General features: G+C 49.6%; 1 protein-coding gene across 4 annotated transcripts in view; it reads left to right on the top strand.

Annotated features, from left to right (window-relative positions):
- OGDH (oxoglutarate dehydrogenase) overlaps positions 1 to 17745 on the top strand; it is a 69189-nt gene extending 51444 nt beyond the window's left edge. For all 4 annotated transcript variants that reach the window (XM_038559553.1, XM_038559555.1, XM_038559554.1 and 1 more), the window contains 13 exons: positions 9329 to 9508; positions 9786 to 9938; positions 10188 to 10290; positions 10405 to 10533; positions 10734 to 10884; positions 11102 to 11229; positions 11326 to 11504; positions 11885 to 11956; positions 12573 to 12701; positions 13169 to 13241; positions 16245 to 16408; positions 16497 to 16651; positions 16741 to 17745. In XM_038559553.1, coding sequence (XP_038415481.1) covers positions 9329 to 9508; positions 9786 to 9938; positions 10188 to 10290; positions 10405 to 10533; positions 10734 to 10884; positions 11102 to 11229; positions 11326 to 11504; positions 11885 to 11956; positions 12573 to 12701; positions 13169 to 13241; positions 16245 to 16408; positions 16497 to 16651; positions 16741 to 16861 — 1737 coding nt within the window. In that variant the 3' untranslated portion in view covers positions 16862 to 17745. The remainder of the gene's footprint in view (positions 1 to 9328; positions 9509 to 9785; positions 9939 to 10187; positions 10291 to 10404; positions 10534 to 10733; positions 10885 to 11101; positions 11230 to 11325; positions 11505 to 11884; positions 11957 to 12572; positions 12702 to 13168; positions 13242 to 16244; positions 16409 to 16496; positions 16652 to 16740) is intronic.
- Positions 17746 to 26283: the final 8538 nt, after the last annotated feature.

Here is a 26283-nt window from a genome sequence, read left to right as displayed (position 1 = left end):
CCTCTCCCCACCTGCCGCCACAGTGACAGGTGAACGGAGCCCTGCAGTACTGGCTCCCCTGGCGACACCCCTTGGCGCACATCTGTGTTTGTGGGGTCTTTTCCTCCGGTTGCTGCATGGCACTCAGTTGCACGGTCGCTCGCCACAGTGGGTGGGAATTTGGAGCATTCCCAGCTTTGGCAGTTAGGATTGAAGTCAGCGTAAAGGTTCATAGACAAATGATGGCTTGTCTATCTGTTTCTCACTCTGCACGTACCTGTTGCTGGGACTACTGGGTGCACACACCCTAACGGTCTGATAGACTTTACCAGAACCGGCCTATTTCCCAGAACTCCTGCAGCCTGCAGTGTCGCGTGCGGCTCACTCTTCCTTCTCCTAAAGGCTGAAGACGGGAGGTGTTGTTTCTGGTGCGTACCAGCCACCATGAATTCTCTGCAGGAGGGGTCAGGGGGAGGCTGCTGGTTTTATTGCTAAAACTACAGAGTTTTGGACACGAGTCCCTTATATCAGAGATGTGTTTGCAAAGATTTCCTTCCATTTCGTGCCTTATCTTTGTTCTCCTACCTTTCACTTTAACAAACCCAGAGGTATTTGATGTCGGTGAAGTCCAGTTTATGATTTTCTTTCTCTTGTGGATCATGTGTTTTATGTCAGATCTAAAGAAAGTTTGCCTGACTGAGGAAGTTTTATAGTTTCATATTTTGTGTGTAAGTCTGGGTTGTATTTGGGGTTTGGGGATGGGTGTACGTATCTCTTGTTTCGGGGCAATCTGTGGAAAGGACTGTTTTTGCTGGAAGTGAATTGAGCACGTGTCTGCAGACCCGTCCTCTCTGCTTCCTGCCAACACTGTGCCCCCTGGACAACTGTGGTACTGCCATTCAGTGGCCCGAATCCTCCAACTTCATTATTTACAGTTGTTCTCACAGTTCTGTTACTAGTTTTTTCATCAAATTTTATAATCAGCTTGTCGATTTCCACCAAAAAAACTCCACTAATATTTTGAGTAGAAGTATGTGGAGTCAGTACGTCAGTTTGGGAAGAATTGCAGCCTTCGCAATACTGAGCCTTCTAACCTGAGAATACAGCAAGTCTCTGCATTATTTTTATTTTTATTTTTTTGTTCCTCTCATAGGTATTTTGTAGTTCTCAGCATACAGATCCTGCATGTCTTTTGTGAGACTTGCTTCTAAATATTAATTGATTGGGGGCTATGATAAATGATACTTCTTTAAAATTTCCATTTCTGATTGTTGTCAGGATATAGAAATAGAATTCAGTTTTGCATTTTGTACCCCACAGCCTTGTTAAGCTCATTTTTCTAATCTGTTTGTGATACCATGGAATCTCTGTATGAACAGTCACATCTCCACAAGAGAAGGTTCTGTTTCTTCCTTTCCAGTGCTTGTACATAAATGCCTTGTGTTCCCCTTTCTCACCACAGGGCCCACACAGTTCAGACACGGGAGAGTGGACATCCCTCCCTTGTTCCCCATTTAAGAGGAAAGCATCCGTTTTTGGTGATTCACCGAGGTCCTTGCTGCAGGTGCTCTGTCTGCATCCTTGCAGGCTCAGAGAGCTCCCTCCTGTTCCTGATTCATGGATGGAATTTATCACAAACGGATGGTAGTTTTTGTCAGATGCTTTACTATGTCTGTTAAGATGATCCTGTGCTTTGCTGGTGGCGGATCCCATCCTGAGTGTGGACTCTTGTGTCTGTAACTCATGTGTTCTTGTCGCATCTGCCTGGTTTTGGTGTCAGGGTCGTGCTGACCTGGTCAGGTTAAGTTGGGGACTGCTCCCTCCTCCTCGGTTTTCCAGACAAGTCTGTGTAGGACTGGGGTCACCTCCTCTGTAAACACTCCGTGCAGCCTTGCAGGAGGAGACCTCTGGGCCTGGAGTTTGCTCTACAGGAAGACTTCCCTTTGTCTTCCATTCCTAGAAGCTCTGTGTGAGGTGCCTTGGCATGGATGTCTTTGGGTTCAGCCTGTTAAGGGTTTGCTCAGCTCTTCTCTGTTTGTTGTAACAGCTTTATTGAAATGTAACTCACACACTGCACCCTTGGTCCACTTACAGCGTGGTCCACTTACAGCATACAGTGGAACAGACAGTGCGGCTCCTGCCACAATCGTAGAACATTTTATCGTGTTCTATCCATGAAATTCTGTGTCCGTTAGCTGTCACGCCCCTGCCCCTCCTCCTCAGCCCTAAGCAGCTGTCAGTCATACTGTTATCAGGACTTCATCCCTGTGATGGCCATGCAATACCTAGTATATGGCTCTGGCAAGTCTAATTCACCCATTTATCAGGGGAGGAACATTTGAATTATTTATACCTTTTGGCTGTTATACGTGATGCTGCTCTGGGCCCAGGTTTCCATATGGCATGTAACCCAGAGTGGAATTGTGGGGTCACCTGGTAGCTCTGCATACCCTTAGACCCACCAGATTGTTTTCCAAGGTTGTTGTACCATATGACCTTTTGTCAGTGATATCTGAGAGTTCCAGTTGTCCCACCTCTTCATGGACACTAGCTCGTCTCCCTTCTATCTTAGCCATCAAAGTGGGTGTGAACTGGTTTCAGTTTGCATTTCCCTAATGACTAATGATGTCCATCATCTGCAAATGTGTTTGTTGGCACTTTGTATGTCTTCTTTGGAGAAATATTTACAACAATCTTCTGCCTGTTTTTAAACTGGATTGTCTTTTTATCATTGAATTGTGAGAATTCTTTATATATTGTGGATACAAGCCCTTGATCAGGTATGTGATTTGCAAATATTTTCTCTCTATGGAGTTTTCACTCTCTTGATGTTTTTGAAGCACAAAAGTTTCATTTTCTTGCTCCTATGTTTTCCTCAAAGCTCTTTGCATCTATGACCCACTGGAGTTAATTTCTGCATGTGGGGCAAGGAAGGAGTTTGTTACACACGGACACCATCGGCGGAGAAAATTATCTTTCCCCCACCCAGGTGACTCGGCATCATTCAGCTTCTCAAACCTGTAAATTTATAGCTTTTGACACATTTGGGGGCTTTTCAAACATGATGTATTTTTTTAACCACCTTCACCCCTTTTACCCACGCATCCCACCCCTCACCTCTGGCAACCACCTATATGTTTTCTGTATCTATGAGTTTGGGTTTTGTCTTGTTTTAGGTTTCACATACAAATGAGATCATGTGATATTTGTCTTTGAGTTATTTCACTTAGTGTGATGCCCTCAAGATCCATACATGTGTCACAGATGGCAAGAATTCCTCTTTGATTTCTGAATAATGCTCCATTGTGTATATATATACCATGTCTTTACCCATCCTCCACTGATAAATACCTGGGTTGTGTCTGTGTCTGGGCTATTGCAGATAATGCTGCAGTAATGGTGCATGTATCCTCTTGGAGTTAGTGATGTTGTGTTCTTAGGATAAATACTCAGAAGTGGGATTACTGGGTCACGTGGTTTTCCTATTTTTCACTTTCTGAGGACCCTCCATACTGATTTCCACAGTGACTACACCAGTTTGCATTCCTACCCACAATGCACGAGGGCTTCCCTTTCTCTGCATCCTTACCAACACGTGTTGTTTCCTGTGTTGTTCTTTTGAGCCATCCAGACAGGTGAGAGGTGGGATCTCACTGTGGTTTTGAGCATTTCCCTGATGACAAGTGATGTGGAGCATATTTCCATGTGCTTGTTGGCCATCTGCATGTCTTTGGAAGAGTGTCTATTCAGGCCCTCTGCCTATTTTTTTAATTAGATTATTTGGCTCTTGCTGAGTTGTATCAGTTCTTCGTATATTTTGAATATGAATCCCTAATCAGACATAAAATTTGTGGTTATTTTCTCCAATCCCATGAGTTGCCTTTTCATTGTTAATGGTTTCCGTTGCTGTGCAGAAGCTTTTTAGTTTGACATAGTCCCACTGGTTTATCTTTGCTTTTGGTGTCAGATCCCTAAACTCACAAAGACTGATCTCCAGGAATTACTGCCTGTGTTTTCTTCTAGGAGTAAAAGGTCTCACATTCTGGCTTTCATCCATTTTGAGTTTATGTTTGTTTTTTTTTGTTGTTGTTGTTGTTTTAATTTTTATTTATTTATGATAGTCACACAGAGAGAGAGAGAGGCAGAGACATAGGCAGAGGGAGAAGCAGGCTCCATGCACCAGGAACCCGACGTGGGATTCGATCCCGGGTCTCCAGGATCGCGCCCTGGGCCAAAGGCAGGCACCAAACTGCTGCACCACTCAGGGATCCCCTTGAGTTTATGTTTGTGTATGGAGTAAGAATGTGGTCTTCTGCATGTGGCTGTTCAGTTTTCCCAAAATCATTTGTTGAAGAGACTGTCCTTTCCTCACTATATAGTTTGGGCTCCTTTGTAGGCATGGGTTTGTTTCTGGGCTCTGTTCTGTACCATTGGTCTATTCTGTTTTTATGCCAGCACCATAGTGTCTGGATCACTACAGCTTTGGCAGCGTGGTTTGAAATCAGGCAGTATGACACCTGCAGCTTTATTCTTCTTTCGGGATACTGCTGTGGCTATTTGTGGTCTGTGGTTCCATGTAAATTTCAGGGTTGATTGCTCTATTTCTGTGAAAAGTGCCCCTGGTATTTTGATAGGTAATTTTTCCAGTCCATGAGCATGGTATCTTTCCATTTCTTTGTGTTGTCTTCCATTTCTTTCATCAACATATTGGAGTTTTCAGAGGACAGGTCTCTCACCTCCTCAACTACATTTATTCCTACAGACGATATTTCTTATTTCAGATACTTACTCAGCCCCACCCCTCTGTTTCTGAGTCTCCAGTGGTGCCAACGTCAGACCTGTTGCCAGCTTCACATTCCCTGATGCTTTGTTCATGGTGTTCTTCAATCTCTCCATTTTTTGGGATTCGGAGTGACCTCAAGGTCATAGATTCTTTCCTCTCTATTGTACTGTAGAGACCTCCATTCAGGTTGTTTCCACCAGTTTTTTGTTTGTTTTTTAGAGAGAGCACGAGCAGGGTGGAGAGGCAGCGGGAGAAGGAGGGAGACCATCTCAGGCAGACTCATATACTCAGCGCAGAGCCTGACACAGGGTTCGATCCCACAACCAGAGCTGAAATAAGAGTGGGAAAAAAAAAAAAAAAAAAAAAGAGTGGGACACTTTACCAACTGAGCCACCCAGGCATGCCAGTTTTTTTAATTTTTAATTTTTCAGTTCTAAACTTTTGACTTCATTCTCATTTCTTCTTTGTCTTTGCTGAGAATTTTTATTTTTTCATGCGTTTCATGCATGTTCATAATTTTCATCAAAGCATTTTTATGACATCTTTTTAATGTCTTTGTCAGATAATTCTAACATCTGTGTCATCTTGGTGTTAGCTTCTGATGATCACTTTTTCTCATTCAAGCTAGGTTGTTGGTTTTCAAATGAAACCAGGACATCTTGGATTTTGTGTTGAGATTCCAATCTTACTTAAATCTTTTGTTAGAGCCCCTGGGGGGCTCAGTGGGTGAAATCTCTGCTTTTGACTCAGATCATGGTCTCAGGGTCCTAGGATGGAGTCCCTTGTTGGGCTCCCTGCTCAGCGGGGCGTCTGCTCCTCCCTCTGCCCTCGCCCCTGAGTGCGCATGCTTGCTCTCTCTCTCTCTCCTTCTCTCTCTGTCTCAAATAAATAACTAGAATCTTAAACACACACACACCTTAAAAATATATTTTTAATGTATATATTTTATATATATATTTATATATATATTTATATGTATAAATATATATTTATATATAAACTCAGTATCTTTAATAAATGTAGGACTATCCAGGTTATGAGTTTGTTCTCAAGTGGCTGTGGTGACTTCTTTCATTTAAGTTGTAGAATTTATGGTCCTAGAGTTTGGAAGTTTACTGGAATCTGTACTGATATCCCTTCTCTCATTCCTGATACTGATAATTCATATCTTTTCTCTTTTTTTCTTAGTTGGTCTAGCTGTAGATTTGTTGTTGCTTTCCAAGGATCAGCTTTGGGTTCATTGCATTTTCTGTGTGCTCCTGTTTTTCTGGTTTATTGATTTCTACTCCTTGTTATCCCTTCCCTTCTGCTTGCTTTGGATTTAATTTAGCCTCCTCTTCCTGGTTTCTTAGATCACTGACTTGAAACTTTCCTTCTTTGCAATATAAATGTTTAATAACATTCCAATTTAAGAACCTCATTAAACAGATACAGTGTAGGTCAGCCATGGGTTTGTCAAACTTCTTATGAAAGATTGTGAAGGATTTTGGTTGCACTTAAGTGAGACCGTGTCCAGGGGAGAGTGTCATAGGATGGCATAGCGTCTGGAAACTACCCCACCAGGAATGACCCAGGAAGCTGGAAGACCTCTAAAAGCCTGAGAGCTGTTTTCATCAAAACCAATGATTCATGTAGCAAGAATGTGATGGCAGAGTCAGCACCAATGGATAGCAACTACTAGAAACCAGGTCTCGGTTGAGTGACCAGAAGAGCTTTGAGCAATCAGATTTGTTCCAGCCAGGGTCCAGCTGCAGGGTGAAGGAGACAGGGCTCTAGCCAGGGATGGCAAGAGTTAACCATTTGACTTCGGGGTCTCTGGCTCTCAAACCTGCCAGGGTCCAGCTGCAGGATGAAGGAGACAGGGCTCTAGCCAGGGATGGCAAGAGTTAACCATTTGACTTCGGGGTCTCTGGCTCTCAAACCTGCAGTTCCACTTAGTGGGGTATTCCCACTGGAGCACTCACTACCAGATGTTTGCTGAGAGATGTCTTTAAAGACATCGCTGATGCTCTAAGACCAGAAATAAAAATTTTCATCACTAGATCAACAGGGAGCTGGTTAAATAGTCTATGGTGTACCCATATGTGTGTTACAAAGCACATGAAAGTTAATATATATAAAATGCTCAGAATAGTGCCTGGTGCGTAAATAGCCACGGTGTGAGTTAACTGTAGTGATTAACGCGGTGCAGTGAAACTATTTAAAAGACTGGGGTCTGTGTACTGTTGAAATGGTCTACGAGATGGATTCCATAGGGAGAAAGTAGCGGGCAGAGTGTGTACACACCCATCTCCCTGTGTCTGTGTGTGTGCACACCCACCACCCACAGAGGTGCCCATGCTTGCAGAGCACACCTCTGTCTCCTCATGCGTGTGCGTACATCCATATGTGCTTGAAGACACAGATGCTGATAACTGTTGTGGGTCCTGAGGGGGAGGGCGGCTGGTGGACTCAGGTCAAAACCTGTCAAAGCAGTTCACTTCCAGCGAGGTTCTATAAGCAACATGCAAATTGTGGTCACGAACTCATAGTTCCCCACATTCATCTCCCTGAATGAGGAGACCCAGGTGGGTGATGAGATTGTTCAAGACGTGTTCATCAGAATTCTCCCTGGTACATCATTTGTTAATGTTCTCATTGGTTTCTGATCATTTCTAATCTTCTCTTTAGTCAATGTGATAAAGGAGATTGTAAAAACCATGGGAATTCCCAGACATCTTTAGGAGCTGTGGTTTTGCTCATGTTTTCTTCAGTCTCTTCATTGATATTTTGATGCCACAGATCATGACACAGTGTGAGACCAGGTCAGTAAGATATGTAGCGAGAGATGAAGTGGCTGTTTTCCTGATGCTCTTGTTTCTCTATGGATGTATCTACGATTTGACCAGAAATTCTCTCCTGAGGAAGCCATCAGATGCTAAATGCTTTTCTATGTTTGTCAAAACCATAATGGTACTGCTTACAAAAGTAGAAAATAAGCCATATGTCTGACAGTAGAAGTCTTGGCATATATTTCGGCAAAACCATAGGAAGCAGTGCTATATAATCATCAAAACATTTAATACCATGGAGACAGAGTCACAGTTTGGTGAAAGGCAGTGTGGGGCCCTCACTTGCCACTGGCTGGAACTTGAATGGCACACTCGCAACAGAAGAGAAGCTTGCTGGCATTTGCAGACATCCACAGGCTCGCAGCCTGTGGCTCAGCGTTCCCTTCCTGGGAGTGAACGCAAGTGAGCTCCGTATTTGCTGGAGCAGACCTGTGTGGGAACGTGTCCACCACCAGTAAAATGGACAGATGCCAATGCTATGAAAATCAAGAAAGGTGGGGAGTCTTCCAGATGAAAGGGAAACAAGAGAGGGCACAGAGTGGGGGCGTGTGTGTGTGGAGTCTGGGACATGGAATTGATTAGGCTGCTCAGGGAACATCCCTGTTTTAGCAAATGGGGACTACCACCTACGTCCTGTGTCGCACGCGTGTGGAGGGAGGGAGCATGGATGGTAAAAGACAAAAGGCAACAAATGCCAAATCTGAGTAAAGAGTGTATGGGAGTTATTTGTGTTATTCTTTCAACTTTCTCCACTCTGAAATTGTATCAAAATTGTAAAGTTGGGACAAGCCTAAGAGGATAGTCGCTGCAGCAGAAGCAGGTCATGTTGGCACAGAGGTTTGGAGGCGCTCATGTGTGACCACTATGGTATTGTCACACTGTGCGTGTGAGGCATTTCCTAGAAGTCAATAGGAGATATAGGTCATAGAAATACAAATATAGACAAAGTAAGGATGATCATGAAAGCTTTAAATTTTCCTTTCAAAGAAAACAGTGCTGATGGGGATCCCTGGGTGGCTCAGCAGTTTAGTGCCTGCCTTTGGCCCAGGGTGTGATCCTGGAGTCCCGGGAACGAGTCCCACGTCAGGCTCCCTGCATGGAGCCAGCTTCTCCCTCTGCCTGTGTGTGTGTGTGTGTGTGTGTCTCTGTCTCTCATGAATAAATAAAATCTTGAAAGAAAGAAGAAAAAAGAAAGAAAGAAAGAAAGAAAGAAAGAAAGAAAGAAAGAAAGAAAGAGAAAAGAAAGAAAGAAAAGGAAAGGAAAGGAAGGAAGAAAAAAAAAGAAAAGAAAAGAAAAGAAAGACAAAATAGTGCTTACAGTGTTAAATGAAGAAACTGCTGGGTTATAGACCAGCCTCTGAAATTTTTAATATATATTAGCTGTATATGTGCAAAGAAAGACATCAAGGTGTTTACCCTGTACCTGGTGGAAAGATATGTAACTTTGTTTAAATTAACTTTAATTTTTTAATCCTGTCTTCCAAACTCTATGTGTTGAACATATGAAGTTTATTCGCAGAATAGGAAACAACAAAACAGTTTTTAATAAACCACCTGAGTAGCCATTTGGGGACCAAGTAGGGCAGGTGCAGCCAGGAGGCAGCTAAGACAGTGGTGCTCCACCCACCCCACCCAGCCTAACCCCGCCCAGCCCCACCTGTCTGACCCGGCCCCGCTGGGCCAGTGGAGTGCCATCCACCTTGCCCAGCCCCGCCCAGCAGTGTGTCTCTTGCAGATCGGCTTCACCACTGACCCACGCATGGCCCGCTCCTCACCCTACCCCACTGACGTGGCCCGCGTCGTGAATGCGCCCATTTTCCACGTGAACTCGGACGACCCAGAGGCTGTCATGTATGTGTGCAAGGTGGCGGCCGAGTGGCGGAGCACCTTCCATAAGGACGTGGTAGTGGACCTGGTGAGCAGCCTCCATCTGTGTCTGGGAGAGGAGCAGTGGGCTCCCACTCGAGGCAGACCCACCCACATCCTAGGGCCCTGCCGGGAAGGAAGGTAGTTCAGGTCTTGTGTCAGGGTGTCCTCAGGTCACTGGTTTCATCTCCTGTGGTGGCGACTCTGGCATAAAGGAGATTTCAGCAGGACCCGAATTGTAGAGGAGGGACAACAGGGCGCACGGTGCAGGAGAGCAGGCTGGTGCTGGTGGGTCTCTGATGCCAACATGTCTGGGCTGTGTCCAGGTGTGTTATCGGCGCAACGGCCACAACGAGATGGATGAGCCCATGTTCACGCAGCCACTCATGTACAAGCAGATCCGCAAGCAGAAGCCCGTGCTGCAGAAGTATGCAGAGCTGCTGGTGTCCCAGGGTGTGGTCAACCAGCCGGAGTACGAGGTAAGTCCCCGGTTCCAATCCAGGAGGGGTGGACAGAGACCAGGCAGGGACAGGGCATCTGACCTCAAGCAGGTCTGCAGCCCCTAGACACAAAGCAGATGCTAGGGATAAAGATGAGAACACAGCAGGCTTCTGGCAGGCCTCAGAGCCGTCGTACACATGGGGGGCCAGCAGAGTCAGGTGCGCTGTGGTGGGTGGGGTACCCTATGCAGAGCGCCCCTAATGGCTGTGCTATGCCTGACCCCACAGGAGGAGATCTCCAAGTATGATAAGATCTGCGAGGAGGCCTTCACCAGGTCCAAGGACGAGAAGATCTTGCACATCAAGCACTGGCTGGACTCCCCCTGGCCCGGTGAGTGAAGAGCATCGCCTTTGCCCCTCTCCTCCACCCCCACCACACCCCTGTGGGCTACAGTTGGTTTCTAGAAGAGTGGCGGCCATGTGTCAGCTTGTCTCCCTGTCCTAGGCTTCTTCACCCTGGACGGACAGCCAAGGAGCATGACCTGCCCCTCCACAGGCCTGACGGAGGACATTCTGACACACATTGGGAACGTGGCCAGTTCCGTGCCCGTGGAGAACTTCACCATTCATGGAGGTGAGGACGCCCACTGACCTGTGGAAGTGTTGGGCCATGTCCGTGGACTTCTCTCCAGCACGGGACTGGCTCAGCATGGTCCTCCACCCCCGTGACAGAGGAAAGGGTGGGCCATCACAGCTGCTGGCCAGGCCGAAGGAGCTACTGCTCTTGTCCCCCGCTGGTATGCCCGGTGGCTGCTGAGCACCCTGTCTGTGCAGGACTGAGCCGGATCTTGAAGACCCGCGGGGAGATGGTGAAGAACAGGACCGTGGACTGGGCTCTGGCGGAGTACATGGCTTTCGGGTCCCTCCTGAAGGAGGGCATCCATATCCGGCTAAGCGGCCAGGATGTGGAGCGAGGCACCTTTAGGTAATTCTCTCAGGATTCTTTTGGCACCAAAAGGGAGGGCTCTGGTGTTTCTCTAGAGAAGAAAATCCTGTGTCGGCCTGCAAGCACTCTTCCCCTGCTCAGACGTTGACACTTCTGTGGAGAAGTGGCCACTGCAGCAAGTAGCTGCCTCTTGGGTCTGTGTGTCAGGGCACAGCACAGGTGCTCCCACCTTCTAATCTGTGCTGTTGTGCCACAGCCACCGCCACCACGTGCTCCACGACCAGAACGTGGACAAGAAGACCTGCATTCCCATGAACCACCTCTGGCCCAACCAGGCCCCCTACACCGTGTGCAACAGCTCTCTCTCTGAGTACGGGGTCCTGGGTGAGTGCCCCAGCCCACAAGCCCTCCTTCCACCACTGTATCCCACAGTAGCCCCCTCCCCGCCCGCCAGCTGACTCAGGCCTCCTCGTTCCACAGGCTTCGAGCTGGGCTTTGCCATGGCCAGCCCTAATGCCCTGGTCCTCTGGGAGGCCCAGTTTGGTGACTTCCACAACACGGCCCAGTGCATCATAGACCAGTTCATCTGCCCAGGACAGGCCAAGTGGGTGCGACAGAATGGCATTGTGCTGCTGCTCCCCCATGGCATGGAGGGCATGGTGAGCCCCCCAGCCCTCCCCACCAAGCCTAGGACTCTGGCCCCAGAAGTTGGCATGGTGCAGTCCGGTCTGCCTCCATCCCCAGGAGCAGGCGTCCGGTCCTGCTCCCCTCCCCGCCCCTGCCGTGGGTCTGTGGGGACTCTCCTCACTGCAGAGGCCCTGTGGGACACCATCTCAGGACTGGGGTTTGGAAACCTTCCCGACGTGGAAGTGCCCATCCAACCTCTTGGGGAGGGGAAAAAGTTGAAATGCCAGCGGGTCTATGCGACTCAGCGTATTTCAGACCAGAAATGACCAGAGTTTGTGAAGGAAGAGATGTGGCAAGTATATCTCCCCCCTTCTGCAGAGCTCCCAAACCATAATTTGTGTTCCGGTTCCAGGGCCCGGAACATTCCTCCGCCCGGCCAGAGCGGTTCCTGCAGATGTGCAATGATGACCCAGACGTCCTGCCGGTGAGCAGAGCGGTCACGCCACAGGCACCGCTGCTTTGCACCCAGGCCTCATGGGGGTGACGGGAGGGCGGTTCCTGCTGGCCCCCCCAAAAGTGCGAGTCTCCTTTGTGCTGCTGCGTGACAAGCGACTGCATTGGGTTCAGGCAGATGACTTAGAGGAAAGAACGTGGAGCCCTCTGGGCTGGCTTCAGTAGAGCTTTAAGACTTGGAACAAAGTAACTGGGAGTTGGTTCCCCCTTTTTTTTTTTTTTTTTTAAGATTTTATTTATTCCTGAGAGACACAGAGAGGCAGAGACGTAGGCAGAGGGAGAAACAGGGACCCTGCAAGGAGCCTGGTGCGTGACTCGATCCCAGGACTCCGGGATCACGCCCTGAGCCAAAGACAGATGCTCCACCACTGAGCCACCCCCGTGCCCCTAGGGAGTTGGTTTCTAAGGTGAACCGGACATGGCTGTAGGTAGAACCAAGGTCCAGGCGTGGCCGAGGTCTCCAGAGGAGTGGAGGGTATAGTGGACAGAGCAAGGGCAGGAGAGCCCTGAGGCTGGGGCTTCTGCCCCCAAGTCCCACGGTAGGTGCTCAGTGCTGCCTGGCCTCTGGCCTCTCCCTCGAGCTGCAGAACCTGGAAGAAGCCAACTTTGACATAAACCAGCTGTATGATTGCAACTGGGTTGTCGTCAACTGCTCCACCCCTGGCAACTTCTTCCATGTGCTGCGTCGTCAGATTCTCCTGCCCTTCCGGAAGCCGGTCAGTTGTGGGGGACCCTGCTCAGAGGCCTGGCCTACAGAGTCCAAGCCCCCGTTTATTGGGAAGAGGGACGTGTGAGCGGGTAGTAGAAGAGGGGGTGAGCCCTAGAAGGGTCCCAACCAGCAGACTCCTGGGCAGGGTGTTGAAGGGTGAGTAGAAGTGTGTGTGTGAAGGGACCCTGGGTCGAGACAGCCCTGGTTCTGGGTGGGGACCCTGAAGAGAGGTGGGGGCTCTTTGCTGGGTACAGGGAAGTGGCACTGGGGCTCAGAGCAGACTGGAAGAGGTCCCAGAGGAGTACACACATGGCTGAATGGGAAGCAGCAGCATCCCAGCAGCTCCTGCCCGCAGAGCTGGGGGTGGGGCACAGTACCAGGTCCCCAGCCTGGGGATGAGTCGGGGCCGTCCTCGCCATGCCTTCCAGAATCTGTGGGGCCTTATCCATCACAGCCTATGCTACTCTGTTCCAGCTAATCATCTTCACCCCCAAGTCTCTGCTGCGGCACCCTGAGGCCAGAACCAGCTTCGATGAGATGCTCTCAGGTGGGTGTGAGGCTTGGGACCTGTACATGACAGTCTCACTGTGGCCCTTGCCACATCGTTGGTCATCGGATAAAGACCAGTGAACACAACAGGCCACAAATTGGAGCTTGCTTGTGAGTTGCTCACCGGGTCTGCAGTCTTCACCTGGGCATGCCTCAGGCCTCCTGTAGAGGCAGGAAGCAAGTCTGAACTCATTTCCCCTGCTGCTTGGCCGCTGCTCCTGGGGGACATGCAGCGAGGCCCACAGCGTTGAGATCCCACCCTGATGGCAGGCAGTGGACACAGCATGGAGCAGGCCCCCCATCCCCAGGCTCACCTGGCCGGGGGTGCCTCCTAAATCTCCAATTAGGGTGAAGCCCTGCTTGGTTGGTTTGTGTTCCCATTTATCGTTATTATGGTGAAATACACATAAAATTTAAACATAAGTGTTTCCGCATGTGCAGCTCATGAGACTTAAGCATGCTCACAGCTGTGTGGCCACCTCCAGAGATCCTCCATCCCACTTACTGTCTCTGGTCTAGCCATGAGAGGCCTCTCAAGTAAGTACAGGCAGGAGGGCAACAGGTGTCGCTGTGTCTCCAGGTCCACTCACATCACAGCAGGTGTCAGGACCCCTTTCAGGTTTAAGGCTGAATGCTACTCCAATGTGCGGACGAAACACTCGTGTTACCTGTTTATCTGTCAGTGGACATCGGTCGCTTCCACTTGGGAGTGATTGTGATTGATGCTGCCGTGAGCTGGGTGTGTAGATACCTTTGGAGAACTCACGTTTGGTCCCTTTGAGCATATCCCCAGGGGTGGCACTGCGGGATCCTACAGTGGTTCTGTTTTTAGGTCATTGAGGAACCTCTGTGTGGTTTTCCCCAGCAGCTGTGCCTTTTGACATCCCTACCCACACTCTGGAGGTCTCCAGCTTCTCCATGTCCACACTGGCTCTTGGTGTGTGTTTATCATGGCCATGCTACTGCCCGTGAAGCCATACCTTGTGGTTTTAACTTGTGTTTCCCTGCTGACAGTGATGGCGAGCCTCCTCTCGTGTGTCTGCTGGCTGGCTAGGTATCTGCTTCAGAGAAGCATCTCTTCTGTCCTTTGCCTGATTTCTTTGGATTCTTTGTGTTGGTGTTGATATTTAGAAGTTCTTTCTATAAGCTGGATACTAATCTGACATCAGAGAGCTTACAGCTGTTTTCTCATTTTTGTGTGTTGCCTCTTTTTTTTTTTTTAAGATTTTATTTATTCTGGGCAGCCCTGGAGCCCTGGTAGCTCAGCGGTTTTGTGCCGCCTTCAGCCCAGGGCCTGATCCTGGAGACCTGGGATTGAGTCCCACGTCGGGCTCCCTGCATGGAGCCTGCTTCTCCCTCTGCCTGTCTCTCTCTCTCTCTCTCTCTCTCTCTCTCTGTGTGTGTCTCATGAATAAATAAATAAAATCTTTTTAAAAATTATTTATTCTAAAGAGAGCTGGGGGACGAGGGAGGGTTAGAGGGAGAGGGAGCAGCAGACTCCTTGCTGAGCAGCAAGCCCGATGTGGGGCTCAATCCCAGGACTCTGAGATCATGACCTGAGCCAAAGTCAGACACTAAACCAGCTGAGCCACCCAAGCGCCCCCCTGTGTATTGTCTCTTGAAGTCTCTTTTTCTGTTTACACCCAGATGATCACTGTTACATCCAGGGTTCTGAAGTGTTTGCTCTCTTTTCTTCTAAGAGTGTTATTATTGTAGTTCCTGTGTTGAAGTCCTTAGCGTATTTTGGATTAACTTTTCTGTGGTGTACTAGTCCTTTGTATGTGGATGTCCAGTTTTCCCAACGTTCTTTGCAAAGACTCCTTTTCCTTCCCTACTGAATGGTCTTGGCTCCCTCGTCACAAAGATGTCGTGTGTGCTGGGCTTACTTCTGGGCTTCCTGTCCCAGTCGGCAAGCTGGGGCCTCACTGATCCGGGCACTGTAGCTCTGTGCTGGCTTCTGACATCAGAAACCGTGCTCCTCTGTTGTAAGATCATTCTGGCTCTTCAGGGGCCTTTACGAATCCATGCGTGTTAGGAAGGATTTCTCTGTCTCTGCAGAAGACACCACTCGGGTTCTGGTAGGATCGAATGTGTAGGTCACTCTGAGGACTACCGACGTTGTAACAGCAGCAGGCTTGCCCGCCCGTGAACACAATGTGCACGCCTTCCCTCTCTTGATCCTTAAGTATTTTATTCCTTTTGATGCCATTGCAAATGGAGTTTCTTATTCACGTTTGGGTGGTTTGTTGTTAGTGTGCAGAAATGCCTCTGAGCTCTGAATGTGGATTTTTTTTTGATTTGCAACTTTGCTGAGTTCATCTCTTCTAATTTGGGGGTTTTCTACATACAATATCATGTCATCCACACACAGATAATTTTATCTCTTCTTTTACAAGTTAGAGGCCTTTTCTCTTCCTTCTCCCCAACTGCTCTGGCTGGGGCTTCTGGTACCAGGCTGCATGAGAGCAGTGACATGGGTCTCCCTGTCTCGCACCCCTGAGCATTACATTCATGGTGGGCCTTTCAGATCTGACCTGTATTGCGTGGGGGAAGTGTCCTTCTGTAGCACGAACATGCGTGTGTTGTGTGCATATCACCAAGTGAGACCCATTTCTGGATGCTACTTCCTGAAGGCAGCTGGTTATGGGGCCCAGCCCAGCAATGGGAATCTGGGTATTTGTCCAGTTGTGTGGAAGGCTTCAGGATTTGTAAACTTGTGGAGAGTCTGAGCAGAGTGATCAGACTGTCGTACGGGGCATCCGGGATGGGCTGTTCGGAAGAAGGAACTGGTGTGCCTACTGTGCACTGCACGTGACGTGCTCCTCAGGGCGCTCTCGGTCACATCCGAGGCTGGTGTTTGCGAGGAGCTATGTACTCTGGCATCAGCCCTGGTCACAGCCCTGCCTGGGGGACCCCGCCCATGCAGGGCAGCAGTGGGAGGGTCCCAGGTGTTCTCCACCAGGTCCTGAGAGAACCCCCGGCTGCGGGGATCCTCTCGTAGGAACGCACTTCCAGCGGGTCATCCCCGAAGATGGCCTCGCAGCCCAGAACCCGGAGAACGTCAAGAGACTTCTGTTCTGTACGGGCAAGGTGTACTACGACCTCACCCGCGAGCGGAAGGCGCGAGGCATGGCAGAGCAAGTGGCCATCACCAGGATTGAACAGGTGAGGGCAGGTGTGCTGGCGTCCCCCGGGTTATCAGGGGCCCCTGAATGTGCCCCTCCTGACCAGACCCCGCACTCTCTCCCCGCAGCTGTCCCCGTTCCCCTTTGACCTCCTGCTGCGGGAGGTACAGAAGTACCCCAATGCCGAGCTGGCCTGGTGCCAGGAGGAGCACAAGAACCAAGGCTACTATGACTACGTGAAGCCCAGGCTGCGGACGACCATCAGCCGCGCCAAGCCCGTGTGGTGAGTGGGGCCTTGGGAGAGCAGCGGGGACTGGGTCCTCCGTGGTTCTGCCATCACCTCCTCCGTGACCCCTGCCAACACCCCTGCAGGTATGCAGGCCGGGACCCAGCCGCTGCTCCAGCCACCGGCAACAAGAAGACCCACCTCACGGAGCTGCAGCGTCTCCTGGACACGGCCTTCGACCTGGACGCCTTTAAGAACTTTTCATAGACGCCACGTAGGCCGCGTGGGCCACTGCCCTCCACAGCCACGGCCGCCCCCGCTTCTCAACTAAAGAATAGTGCCTCAGCGCTGCCCACACGTCTGCCCTTCCACTGCACCGCACACCCCCCTCGCTTACCAGTTAGGCTGCCATCCCCCGTGTGCTTGGCTGCCCCCTCAGGCGCTATGACTTCTGTCCAGCTGTGCATCCTCTGCGGAGGCCACGGGGAGCAGGAGGAGGAGAGGGAGTCCCTGCAGGTGTCCTGAGAGGGTCAGCTGCACCCCAGCCCCCACCCCCGCAGGACCAGCCTCACATGGCCTCCCCAGGTATCGGCGGTCCTTGTCACCCAGCAAGGGGGCTGCTGCACCTGGACCCAGGTGGCTGCCTCTTCACCTCCAGCCCCAGGGCCCTCAGAAGGAACTGTCGCGGGTGGGCTGAGCTCTGGCAAGGCGGCTGGGGGCGGCTGGCAGGAGGGGGCCTACCCCCGGCCTGGCACAGAGAGGGCAGGTCCGCTCTCTGCAGTGTCCACTTCCGTCCCTCAAGATGGTTCCGGGCCATGCGTGGGGGCCATGCATGCTTCACCCACCTGGGGCCAGGTGGCACCAGGTGTGCAGGGTACACGGCCAAGCCAAGGTGCAGCTGCCCCCCACCTCCCACCACCCACCCAGCCCACTCCTATGTCCATTTCCCCCGACACCGTGGAGACAGAAGCATTCTTTTCTGTGCTGTGTCACAGCTGGTCAGGAGAGGAGAGGAGGGCCAGGGCTGTGGGGGCAGCTCCCCTCACCCATCACAGGAACAGATCTGATTTATTTATTTTGGTTAAAAAAAAAAAGAACAAAAACAACTTTGCATTGCATTTGGCTTGTCCCATAAACGAAATTCTCCTCGGGCCTGTCTGCGTGTCCTTCTTTTCTGTCCTCCCTCGGAAGAGACCCACCGAGGCCTCCCCACCCTGCCTGGGAAGCAGCTCCTCACTGCTTGGCCATGTATCATGGGTGAGAGCTGTGCTTGTGCACCTGCTTCTTGAGCCTCTGCTGCTCCCAGGGCCCCTCCCCTCACCACCTAGAGCCATGCTCCATGGCCTGCACCTGGGCCCTGAGCCAGTGTGCCTCTAAAGGCCTATGTAGCTCCTTTGGCCTCTGCAGAGAAGCAACTATGCCAGCAGGGCCCCCAGGTCCCAGTGTCCCAGCTCCAAGAGGCAGCTCAGGGGAAGGCCTGGGTATGGACATGGGGCTGATGTGTGCCGTAACCTGTAGGCCACACCTGGGTCCCTGCTTGTAATCTCCACCACATCCTGCATGCTCCCTGCAGCTGGCCCAAGGGTCCTGCAGCCCTACTGGGACAATGGCCACCCACAAGCAGACCTGGGCAGGGGGTCCGGGGAACACGAGCAACACGCCTGTGACTGACGCAGTTGACTGGCTGGATTAGGGCCAGAAAGGGCAAAAATGAAGCAGGAGCCCCTTCTCTGGAGACCCCTGGCTGTGCTGGGTGCTGCCATGTGGTCTGGAGTGTGGTCTGGAGAGGCTGTGCCAGGAGCAGGAACACTCAGCCCTCCCAGGTTAGCTCGTCTGCTAAGCCTGCGGTCCTCTCTGCCCCGTGATCGCACAAAGGAAGAAGCTTCACGTCTGGGCAAACATCCCGCGTGCTCAGCTGCAGTGTCAGGGAGGATAAGTGTGTGCAAGCACACGTGAGTGCCTGTGAACATGAGCATACTTTGTGCACATGAGTGTCCCTGGGTGTGCTGAGGGGGTTGTCTGGGTTTTATTGGATGGAGAGGAACTTTCAACACTCAGCCAGCTTGAAAGTGGGAGAGAGCCAGCCAACTGCTGGCGGAGGTGAAGCCCCAGCAGGCTCCAGCCCCAGTACAGGTGCGCCTGGGCCAGGGCAGGGCCTGGGGGTGGCACAGGAGGGTAGGTATTATGTGGCGTGCCCACTCACTGGGCTGATTCCATCTACTCCAGTGGAAAGAGAGGTAATTGGAATCTGTGTCGAACCTATTCCTGCCTGAAATTAGCTGGGGCAGTGAGCTCCCCGTCAAGGGAGCGTTCAGTTGGGACTTCTTGAACAGAATGGGAAGCCATCCGGAGTGAACTACACCTGTCTCGCTTCCCATCTCAGGCCCCGCTGTACCCACGAGGCCACACAAGGCCCAGAATATCTCCAAGTGACCGCTGAGCAAGTGCCTGCAAGGGCCAGGACACGGTCGCCCCACCTCCCAGCCCCTCTCCCACTGCCTCCCCAGGCCCTTTCTATAATGAGATCTAAGTGACACATGACATGGGTTTTGGGTGTATAACGTAGTGACTCAGTGTTTGTACATTCTGCAGAATCATGGCCAAGTAGCTCACCTAACTGACACATACTTTAAGATTGACTCTCTTGAAACTTTCACATATGCAATACAGTATCATTAACCACAACTGCCAGGCTGCACACTGGACTCCAGGACTTACTGTGTGATTAGAAATGTACACCATTGACCCCCTGCCCCCAGGGCCACCTCCCCACCCCAATAACCCTCCCATCACTGCCCCCAGCCTCTGCTAACCCCTGGCCACCTGGCTTGGGAGGGGCTGGGATGGCCATCTGGCCTCAGACCCTCCCTCTCCCTGTCCACCCAGCCTAGAGCTGGGCCGCAGCCCAGGGTCCCCCTGGCCCTGGTGGCCCTTGGCCCAGACACAGAGCATGCCCCCATGTCCCTCCCCTGCCCCCATTCTGCTCTGACCTTCAGGGGAACGCCCCAGAGAACTGGTGTCCTGCTGACACCCAGGCCAGGTGTGGCCATCTGAGGGAGTGCCCCAGGCTGGACAGTCCCTGCCACAGGTCCCCTGCTTCACTCAGGAATGAGTGGTGTGCTGTGAACTGCAGGAATTCTGTAGACTCTCCTTGTCTAGTCCAGAAGTTCCACTCTATGACTATTTTTCTGAGAGTCTATATCATAAACAGGTGTTGAATTTTGTCAAATGCTTTACCAGCAACGATTGATGTAATCATGTGGTATTTTTCCATTAGTCTGTTACATGTGAGCATTCAAGCAGCCATGGGTCCCTCTTGATCGTGATGTATAATTCCTTTTATTCATTGTCAAGTCCTATCTGATAATAATTTGCTAAGGATTTCCTTCTAGATTCATGAGGGATATTGGTCTGTAGTTGTGTGTGTTCTGTGTTCTTTATCCATCTTGCTGAAGGTTCATCAATGTTATTGATCTTTTCAAGGAATCAGATTTTTTTCATGAGTTTTCTCTAGTTTTTCTGTTTTCAGTTTCACTGATTTCCAGTCTTTATTATTATTTAATTCTTCTAATTGCTTTTGGTTTCTTTTGCTCTTCTTTTTCTAGATACTTGGGTGGAGTGTAGATCATTAAATAGAGATTTTATTTATTTATTCATAGAGATGCAGAGAGAGAGAGAGAGAGAGAGAGAGGCAGAGACACAAGCAGAGGGAGAAACAGACTCCATGCAGGGAGCCCGATGTGGGACTTGATCCCAGGACCCCTGGATTGCACCATGAGCAATGTTCCTCTCTGGCTTGTAATTCTCTTTGCTCTGACATCTACTTTATCTGATAACGATAGAACTGTCTCTGCTTTTCTTTGATTAATATTTGCATGTATATGTATATCTTTATCTTTTTCCATCCTTTTACTTTCAACCTGCCTATATGTGATTTTTAAGTGAGAGTCTTGTAGGCAGCATGTATTTTTTATCCACTTTTCCAATCTCTTTTAATTGGTATATTTAGACCATTTACACTTAGTGTAATTGTTACCATGTCAGAGTATAAGTATGCCATATAATTTTTGTTTTCTGTTTATTCTTTCTAATTTTAATCTCCATCCTCGTTCCTCTGCCTTTCTAGGAGTTACACATTTTTTGTAATTCCATTTTTATTTATGGTGTTTTTGACCATTGGTATTTGTCTATGGTGTAGCTTTTTGTAGTTGCTCTAGGTATGACATTATGTATACAGAACTTATCACAGTCTATTGGTGTCATAATTTTAACAGTTCAAGTAAAGTGCAGAAAACATACCTTCTTGTACATTCCTTTGCCCTTTAAAATATAATTGTCCTAAACATTTTCTCAATGTCATCTAGAACCACATCAGACAGTCTTGTAGGTCTGCTCCACCACCAAAGATAATTTAGAAGACCCAGTTCTATTTTATTTAACAACACATTTTGGGGATCCGTGGGTGGCTCAGCAGTTTAGTGCCTGACTTCAGCCCAGGGCGTGGTCCTCGGGTCCCTGGATTGAGCCCTGCATCGGGCTCCCTGCATGGAGCCTGTTTCTCCTTCTGCCTGTGTCTCTGCCTCTCTCTCTCATGAATAAATAAACAAAATCTTTTATAAAAAATGTTTTGCTGTCTGTGTCGTTTATTCCTTTCTGATGTTCAAAGATGGTTTATCATTTCCTTTCTGTTAGTGAATGTGTTTTAGCTATTCTTTTAGGGTAGGTCTACTAGTAACAAATTCTCTTGTCCTACATCTAAGAATGAATCAGCCACCTTGTAATTCCTGAAGGACACTTTGGATGTCCTGGATATCCAAAATAGAGGATAGAGCTGGATAGAGAATTAAATAGATAGATAGATCTGGATAGAGAATAGATAGATAGATAGATAGATAGATAGATAGATAGATAGATAGATAGAGCTGGATAGAGAATTCTCAGTTAACAGTTCTTTGCTTTTAGAATTTGGAAAAGGTGGGCAGCCCTGGTGGTGCAACGGTTTAGTGCTGCCTGCAGCCCAGGGCATGATCCTGGAGACCCGGGATCGAGTCCCAAGTCGGGCTCCCTGCATGGAGCCTGCTTCTCCCTCTGCTTGTGTCTCTGCCTCTCTCTCTCTCTCTCTCTCTCTCTCTCTGCATCTCTATGAATAAATAAAATCTTTAAAAAAAAAAGAATTTGATAAAGGTGCCACTTTCTTCTGGCCTTCCTGTTTTTTTTTTTTAATATTTTATTTATTTATTCATGAGAGATACAGAGAGAGACAGAGAAGCACAGACACAAGCAGAGGGAGAAGCAGACTCCACGGAGGGAGCCCAACTCGGGAATCGATCCTGGATCCCCAGGATCACGCCCTGGGCCGAAGGCAGTGCTAAACTGCTGACCCACCGGGGCTGCCCTCCTCCCTGGTTTCTGATGAGAAATCTCTTGTTTTAACTGTCCTGCATGGAATAATGTGTATTAGAATTCAATTCTTAGAGGTTTGCTTATGATGTGTCTTGGCTTGGTTTCTTTGGATTTACCCACTTTTGATTTGCTTACCTTGAATCTGTATGTATCCACCTTTTATTGTATTTGGGATGTTTTCAGCCACTTTCCTTAGATGCCTTTCCAGCTGCCCTTTCACCTCTACCTCCAGGACTCTGATAAACTAAGATGTTAGACCTTTTGTTATAGTGCCACAAGACCCTGGGCTCTGTTTTATTTTGTTTTTTCCCAACAATTTTCTCTCTGTTGTTCAGTTTGGGTAATTTCTGTTGTTGTTCCTTCCAGTTGTCTGATCTTCTGACCTGTCCATTCTGCCAGTGAGCCCACCCATGGAGTTTTTAAATTTCAGTTACTGCATTCTTTACTTCTAAATGTTCCATTTAAAAAAATAAATAAATAAAAAATAAATGTTCCATTTGGTTCTTCTTTATATCTTCTATTATTGAGGCATTCTGTTTTTTATATTTGTCCTGAGAGTATTCACAAGTGCCTGTTGAAGCGTGCTCTTATGGCTGCTTAAAATCTTTGTCAGAGGGCAGCCTGGGTGGCTCAGCGGTTTAGCGCCACCTTCAGCTTGGGTTGTGATCCTGGAGTCCTGGGAGTCTCACGTCGGGCTCCCTGCATGGAGCCTGCTTCTCCCTCTGCCTATGTCTCTGCCTCTCTCTCTCTCTGTCTCTCATGAATAAATAAATAAAATCTTTTTAAAAAATTAAAATCTTTGTCAGATAATTCTAACATTTCTCTCACTTTGGTGTTAGCATCTATTGATTATCTTCATAAATTTAGTTTGATATCTTCCTAAGTTTTGGTATAAGTGATTTCTTTTCTTGAAAACTGGACATTTGAGTATTATGAGACTCTGGATTTTTATTTTAAGTGGCATCTTCTCACTCCATTTCAGTGGGAGATGGGATAATACCATGGCAGGTGTTCCCCATTTGGCCTCCTTTCCGTGGGGGAGGCCTCCTAATTGCGGTTGCTGGTGTAGGAGTTCCTGTTCCCCACTGGGCCTCCACTCTCACCTCCATGGCAGGGAGTGGAGGGGCATGAGCATCTGGTGACTGTATTCACATGGCCTCCCCTGGAGTTTGTGCTACCACAGAGAGTGGTAAAAGTGCTCCTCTAAAACCAGCTCACTGGGGGGCAGTGCTCCCACACTTAAGCCAGCTAAGGATGGAGGTCTAGGCTCCCCAATCAGCCTTTGCTTGGGTAGTGGTGTTGCCTGGGGTAGGGGTGTTATTGTCTCAAAGTTTTCTGTCCTGCTTGGCTGCGCCTTTCTTGGTCCTGTGGCTAGACAGCTGGCTCTTCCAGGAGCCCCATGGTCTGCACATGTTGGTGTTTCTGGGTTGCCAGCTCCTCCAGCACCCAGTCTGGGAAACATCAAGGAAAAGAAAACTTGGAGGACTTACTGAGTGGTCATTCCTTGGGTTCTGAGGTCCATAGTCCGTCTGCCTTCTTTCCTCTTTTCAGAGACTTCTTGCGTTGTGTTTATATGTAACGTCTAAGGCTTTTGTTGTCCTTAGCAGAACAGGGAAAGCACATCTCCATCTTCCTGGAAGTCAGAGTCTCCATCAATAAGTGTTAAGATGGGATCCCTGGGTGGCGCAGCGGTTTGGCGCTTGCCTTTGGCCCAGGGCGCGATCCTGGAGACCTGGGATCAAATCCCACGTCGGGCTCCCGGTGCATGGAGCCTGCTTCTCCCTCTGCCTATGTCTCTGCCTCTCTCTCTCTCTCTGTGACTATCATAAATTAATTAATTAATTAATTAAAAAATTTAAAAAAAATAAGTGTTAAGAGTACAAATTTGTCCTGAGCCACTGACCCAGAGGAAATAAGGGAATAAGCTGTGTAAAAATCTGGGAACAGAGCAAAGGAGTGAAAAGACAAGGAGTCGGAGAGGTTGGGGTCAGTGGATGGCCTGTGTGGCCCAAGCATGGTGAGCACAGAGCGTCCCTGAGATGAAGGCAGGGGGCACTGGGTCGAGCGTGTAGCCATGAGCTCTGAGAAGAGGCACACCACAGGCAGAGCTCCTCTTCAAAGGGCTCACTGCTGACCAAGGGATGGGCAAAGATGGACGACCATGGCCAGGCTCGCACCGAATCCCAGGGAGGCACTCATCACCAGTGCTGTTCAACATTGTATGGAAGCCCCACACAGGGCAACAGGGCAAGAAAATGAAATAAAAGACATCCAGATTGGAAGGGAAGAAGTAAAACTATCTCCATTTAGATGATGTGATCTCATATAAAGAAAACCCTACAAAATCCACTTTCAAAACTAGTAGAAGTACAGAATGAAGCAAGCTGGGTTGCAGGATACAAGATCATTACCTAAGAATCTGTGTATTTCTAGACCATAGCAATGGACAGAATGAAAATGAAATTGAAATCTCATGTACAGCATCAGAAGTGATAAAATGCTCAGGAATAATTACCAAAAAAGTGTGAAATGTATATTCTGAAAACTATGAACTATAATTGACACACACACACACACACACACACACACACACACACACACAGAGAGAGAAAAACACCTAATCACATGAAGGACATCCCATGTTCATGGATCAAGAGGCAGAAGACCATTAAGATGGCATTGCTCTCAAAACTGATCTGCAGGGCACTGGGTGACTCAGTAGTTGAGCATCTGTCTTCAACCATATAATGGAATATTATTCAGCCATGAAAGAGGAATGTGGCACGAACCCTCCACACCACATCTGGCTGAACCTGGGAAATATTAAGTGAAGCAGGGGGATACAAAGGACCACCTGCTGGGTGATTCCACATGCACGAAGTGTCCAGAACAGGGAAACCCACAGGGACAGAAAGTGGAAAGCTGGTTGCCAGGCACTGCAGGAGGTTGAGGATGGCTGCCAGGGGAGGACCTGCAGGAAGAGTGGGATCAGCAGGCCTGGGGTAGGACCCAGAGTCCCACTGTGCACATGCATATGCCAAGGCAGACTCAGAACGAGAATTGCATGGCTCAGGTCAGCCTGGCTTCAGGGAAGGCCAGGATGGCAGTGGATGGGCCCCAGGGCCACAGGAGCCACAGCAAAGTACAGTGGGCACAGAGCAGCACCAAGGACTGAGCCTGGGCTGGCCATTGTCCAGGAGGTAGAGGGGACAGCAAGTCTAGAGACAGGACAGGTAGCCACAGGGAGACAGGCTGTCCTGAAGGGTGGTGAACCTGGGTGTCAGGTGCAGTTGCTGATGGACCTGATTGGCGGGGGGTGGGGGGGACATCTGAGGCTGTGAGCCCCAGAGGAAGCAGGTGCAGGAATGAGATACCACAAAGCAGGGTGCCCAACACCACAGAAGTTCCTCTCTCCCAGCCTGGAGACCTACACCTGAATCCAAGTGTGGTAGGGCTGCACATCCTCCCAGAGGCCCTGGAGAAGGTCCTCCCTGTATTCCCAGCTTCCGCGGCTGCATCGCTGTTTGTGGGTCTGTCTCTAAAGTCCCCTAGCCTCTCTGGGATGCCCCAGGCCCCCCTGGTAATCCTTTCCCAGTCCGTAGCCACAGGATTTGTCCTATGAAGTGACGTTCACAGGCTCTAGGGATGAGGGCGGGAGGAAGGACCCCAGTCAGGGGCAGAAAGGTAGGCTGAGCACCCAGGTGCAGGGTTAGGGCAGGTGGACAAGTGGCCTATGTCCGAATTTACCAAGAACGAGTGGCACTGTAGACAGTGCCCAGGGCCACTGCAGCCAGTGGTTGGGAAGGGAAACCGAGCTGGCCACAGAGGCAAGTGCCCAGCTGCTTCTGCAAATGAGGGACCTTTTTGAGGGCCCAGTAACAGAACCACAGGGAAGGAGTGAATGCCACGTGGAAACGGGCCATGGTTGCCACCGGTGGTTCTGCTTTGGTGGGAGTGTGTCCTGTGTTGGAGGTGTTCTGGGGATAGTGTGGGCCGTGCCCTTCTCTCCTAGCCCACCAGCATTGCTGAAGCATCAGGCTACAGTGCCGGCCTGTGGGTATGGGAGTCCCCTGGCCAGCAGTGACCTGACTTTTGCCCTCACCTTCCAGATGTCTGCTCCTACCTATTCCCAACGGTTGGGGACTTTGGAAATGTCTGGAGGTGGGGGCAACAGTGAGGGTCCCATTGGTTACAAGCCAACCAGAGATGGGCTTGGAGGGTCCCCCAGGAGACCAGGCCGGCCAGTAGAGCAGCCCTGGGAGACACAAAAAAGCTGGGGGGGGGGG

This window comes from Canis lupus, chromosome 16 (genome assembly GCF_011100685.1).
Source record: "Canis lupus familiaris isolate Mischka breed German Shepherd chromosome 16, alternate assembly UU_Cfam_GSD_1.0, whole genome shotgun sequence".
Lineage (NCBI taxonomy): Eukaryota > Metazoa > Chordata > Mammalia > Carnivora > Canidae > Canis > Canis lupus.
Note: the sequence above shows the minus strand (reverse complement) of the source record. Positions and strands in the feature narration are given on the sequence as shown.